Below are 5,000 nucleotides of genomic sequence, written 5' to 3' on the forward strand. Positions count from 1 at the left end.
TCCACGTGCTTAGAGAACAAGCCAGTTTTAACGAAAAACTGCCACTTTCCCAGTTTAAAAAGCACTTTTGGATTCATACATGACATGACTGTTGGAAACTCCGCCTTAGCAGCCTGGCATAGTGACAATTTTGCTTGTGGTGATGGTCGAAAAGTTCCAGAATGACGAAGTTTGATATTAGATACCCACCCCAAAGGAGAAGTGAAATTTTCACCAAGCCAGGCTGCTAAGCCGGAGCTCCCAATGGTCATGTCATGTATGAATTCAAAAGGGCTTTTTGAACTGGAGAAGTGGCAGGTTCTTCATTATAACTGGCTTGTTCTTTAAGCATGTGGCGGTTTCTGTGTGACTCTGGGCCCTTATGCTATATCGTTTGTTATCGATGTTCACGTAAGAGTGGACAAAAGGCCAAATCAAGCTGATTTTTTAGATTAAATCATCGTTGATCGCGGAGTGATCACTGGTTTCAGAGGATACAAGACTTCAGCCTTGTTCTCTTTTAATGAAGGATAGGAGCAAATTCAGTCAAAACCAGCCCAGAATGCCTGAAATCGACACAAGGACACAAGATGAAGTCTAAAATTTTCTTCACTACATAAAACTAGGATAAGCAGAGGTTTCAACAGAGGGCGGCTGCCGGCACTAGACTGCCGGGTACTTTAGTCCATCCTGCCGCCTACTTCGCACGACAATTTGAAAGTTTTGCTGTGTAGGTGTTTTTCCACCGTTTTCTATTTTCTTCTCGGTAAACTAGGATAACCCAATTTTTTTTGGCATTTCATGTTTCCCATATACATGTAAACCCTACAAATCGTTACATTAACTGGGCCTTCAAATTATGAGTTTTGGTGCCCTGTGATTCCATCAAACACCCAATGGTTTCTCAAATAAGTTCATGTTCAAATATGCAGTCTGCATTTTGTCCCTGGTCTGCATTTTGTGCTGACCAAGGTCCAAACAACAACATTAACATTTTATCTTATTTGTGCTACAAAATAAGACTAACTAAATGCAAGTTATAAATAAGAAATACATACAGCAGCTGGTCACCCCGATTAGTAACTTGAGAGCTGAACTACAACTAAGAAATACCATTGCCTTATGATTTACGTAACCATCAACGGAAAAGCCAAGTTAATTGGGCTGTTCCAATACGTGGCCTCAATATAAAATCAGTATACTCAAGTTTATATGAGAGCGCTGTCTAGCCTGTTTATCAAAATATTGGTTTTTCCTATCAACAAATGACATTGGCCACTGTATTAATAATTGGCTATTCAGCAGCTTGATTTATGAATGATTAATTTAAGAATTATTTTGTGCATCTTTGACTTTGATATGCTTTTGAAGGTTCTGGACGCAACCAAATTTCAGCAGATAAATCGCAACTGGCTGTTTACATAATTTTGTTTATCGATTACTGTAGCTTCCAATATTGTTACTGGGGAACGTTAGAATGGTTACCACTAAAAGGATGGAATTCTCCAGAGTTCACTTGTTCAATGTGCGAAAAAAACAGTCAGTCTACTTGTACTCCAATCTCACTAATAGTTGCTAATTTAAACTGTATAATTAGAGATAAAGTTAATATCAGTAAAGATGTGCAATTTTGGGTGTTTTTCACAATCCTGCTTTGTAAGCACCTTTCCTTCTGCATAAGACACATATGCCATCAACTCTTCATTAATTAGTTAAGGTGCACGTGACCACTTTGTTGAGGCTTCTGATCATGATCCGGATTTTTACATTGGTATTTTTCCACAATCATCTTGCGTATAATTTCCCCACAAGTGTTCTGGCAATTCAGAATACATACATGTACATAACATTTAAATGTTGAATAGATAAAATTAATGAGTGAGTGAGTGCATGCATGCATGTGTGCGTGAGCGTGTGTGTGTGCGTGTGCGTGTGCATGCATGAGTGTGGAGTGAGTGAGTGCATGCGTGAGTGCGTGGTTACATAATTGACTACTTCCGGTGAGAAGCTTTTCAGGACCAATGAAACAAATGATGCTGTCTTCCACCACAGTGGAAAGAGGCGGAATTGTTGCTGTCCCTAAACAAAGACCTATATTCGACGTGAACAAAGACCTACGTCCCATCTCGCTGACTCCTATTTTGTCAAAACTTGCTGTGGTCCTCAAAAAGATTGACAGTCGTCAATTTGGGACTGTACCCAAGTCGTCTACGGCACAAGCCTTAAAAAGTATGCTGGATTCCTGGTTGAATGGCACTGACGGCAACAGCGCGACTGTAAGGATTATCTTTTTTTATTTTCGTAAGGCCTTTGATCTCATTGATCATACCATCTTGGCAGAAAAACTTCTCGGGTTTGACATTCCAAGAGAGATTGTTTTCCATTGTTTTGTGGATTGCGGACTTCTTGACAGACCGCAGACAAGGGGTGAAACTCCTCAGTCAGGATTGCATCTGATGGTCCCCTGACTCTTTCTCATCATGATATATGACCTCTATGTTCCTGGGGTGCAGTTCTGGAAATATGTAGATGACATCACTATGTCTGAGTGTGTGGGTCCAAGAACCAGTCAAGCAACATTCAGAGTGCAGCTGAACTTACTGACCAAACAGAGACCGACAGATTCCAACTTAACGTCGCTAAATGCAAGGAGATGAGAGTCAGTTTTGCTAAACAGACTCGCCCTTTTGCGCCAGTGACAGTTAGTGATACGAACATTAAAGTAGTAGAGAGCGCCAAATTGCTTGGTCTAACTATAAGCGCTGACCTCAAATGGAGTTGCCATGTATCTAACATAATAAGCAAAGTATCATCTGGATTAGATTTCTTAAAGCAACTTAAACGCGCACAAATTTTAGAGAAAGACCTTTTACCATTCTATATTACATGTATCAGACCGCTCACAGAATATGCATGCCAAGTTTATCACAACGCCTTGCCTGAGTATCTAAGCGAAGATCTCGAAAGATTACAGCGACGCGCTCTACGTATTTTATTCACAGATATATCTTACGCACAGGCACTAGAGAAATCGGGTTTACTGAGGCTATCTGAGCGTCGTGAGGCCTTAACTGCACGCTTCTTTGATGATATTTTTAACAATCCGAAGCACAAACTTCATGCTCTTCTTCCCCCCACACGACTGCCCGTATAATTTAAGATCCAATCAGACGTTCATTCGCCGTAAGTGTAACACGAAACGGTGCCAGCCACGTTTTATGAATGCGCAATTGTAGCTTTCTGGATCAGTTAGTATTTTATCTTATACATTTATTATTATAGTTTATAAATTTTTATATACAATTGCTCATTTATTCTATTCGTCTTTTTAAGGTTTATGATTTTATTGTAATGCTATAGTTTTATTCAGTCGAATGGCTGTAATTCTATACGCAATAAACTATCTATCTATCTACCTATCTATCTATCCATCTATCTATGTATGTATCTATCTATCTATCTATCTATCTATCTATCTATCTATCTATCTGTCCATTGATACAAACGAAAACAACAAAGTTAAGAATCTCAACTGGCTATTAAAGACACACCAGTTAGCTATTTACAAATGCATGGAAGGAGTTGAACCAGGGATTACTGAGAAAAACTCCAGATAGTGGTCAGAGGCAAGGTTGAAACTGGGACCTCCAGATTAAAAGTCTGTCGTCCTAATAACTCGGCCATGCTGCCTCCAGTCTTTGACAGTATTATATCAATCATACAATTATGACAATAATGACCGAAGAGTCTGTAAGGACCCCTGTGGCCTCTCCTGTGTCTCTCAGAGTACTTTTCTCTGTCTTAACCAGAAATTTTACATGCCTTCCTTGGGAAGATTTGTCGTACTTTATGGTATAGTTTCCTAAGATTAGGTAAGTTTTGTCACAACGGTATCCCTGTATGTCTTTTAGTTGCAGGTGTCATACACTGCAGATTATGGCTTCTGTTTCACAAGAATATCAAGGGCACAACCAAGCTGATGGATCTGGTAAAGTTAAAGTCACTATTTTGGCTTCTGAATGGGGATCGAGTAAGGGCGGCCTTTCCACCATAAACAGAAAGTTAGCCATTCAGTTGGCAAAATTCTCTGAAGTGGAAATCACTTTCTTTGTGCCACAATGCAGTGAGGGGGACAGGAAAGAAGCCCTCAGACACAACATAAACATCGTTGAAGCAAAAAAGTTTATCGCTTATGAAGATCTGGAGTTACTTAGCTTTCCACCAGATGATCTGCAAGTCGAAGTGGTCATTGGTCATGGAGTGAAACTTGGTCGTCAGGCGCAAGTGATAAGAGATGGTCACAAATGCAAATGGGTGCAAGTGGTGCATACAGACCCAGAGGAGCTGGGAATGTTTAAATCGTACCCAGATCCAATTTCCAAGGGTGAAGAAAAGCACAATATTGAAGTCAAGCTTTGTGAAAAAGCTGACTTTGTGGTAGCAATTGGACCCAAGCTAGCCGAGTCTTTTCATAGATATCTTCGATCTTGTGAAAAACATCAGACAATTTTTGACTTTACTCCTGGTATTTTTGAAGAATTTCTGACTGTTAAACAAGACCCTGACGAAAGAAAACATTGCAGTGTTTTGGTGTTTGGCCGTGGTGATGCAGAAGATTTTCAGTTAAAGGGATTTGACATAGCAGGAAAGGCTGTTGCCTCACTTGCTGACACTCAACTCGTCTTTGTTGGAGCAGCTGATGGAAAATATCAAGAGATAAAACAATCGTTCTTGGAGTGCGATCTGCAAGCTAGTTGCCTGAGGGTATGAGGCTATGTCAAGTGCAGAGAAAGCTTAAGGGAATTATTTTGTGAGGTAGACCTAGTAGTCATGCCTTCTAGAACTGACGGCTTTGGGTTGACTGGTCTTGAGGCCTTGTCAGCTGGTTTGCCAGTTCTTGTCAGCAAAAACTCTGGATTTGGGGAATCCCTATGCAAAGTACCATTTGGCTCGTCATTTGTGATTGACTCAGAGAAACCAGAGGTATGGGCTGATGCCATCAAGAACATCTGGGATAAAGA

At 40.3% G+C, this 5,000-nt stretch overlaps 1 protein-coding gene across 1 annotated transcript in view; it reads left to right on the forward strand.

Moving 5' to 3' along the window:
- Nucleotides 1–5,000, forward strand: part of LOC138038340 (uncharacterized) — a 10,094-nt gene that overhangs the window by 4,989 nt on the left and 105 nt on the right. Inside the window, exon 2 of the mRNA XM_068884153.1 lies at nt 3,891–5,000. This exon is cut by the window's right edge and continues 105 nt beyond it. Within this exon, the coding sequence (XP_068740254.1) occupies nt 3,916–4,749 (834 nt within the window). The 5' untranslated portion in view covers nt 3,891–3,915 and the 3' untranslated portion in view covers nt 4,750–5,000. The remainder of the gene's footprint in view (nt 1–3,890) is intronic.

The sequence above is a fragment of the Montipora capricornis genome, chromosome 1 (assembly GCF_036669925.1).
Source record: "Montipora capricornis isolate CH-2021 chromosome 1, ASM3666992v2, whole genome shotgun sequence".
NCBI lineage: Eukaryota > Metazoa > Cnidaria > Anthozoa > Scleractinia > Acroporidae > Montipora > Montipora capricornis.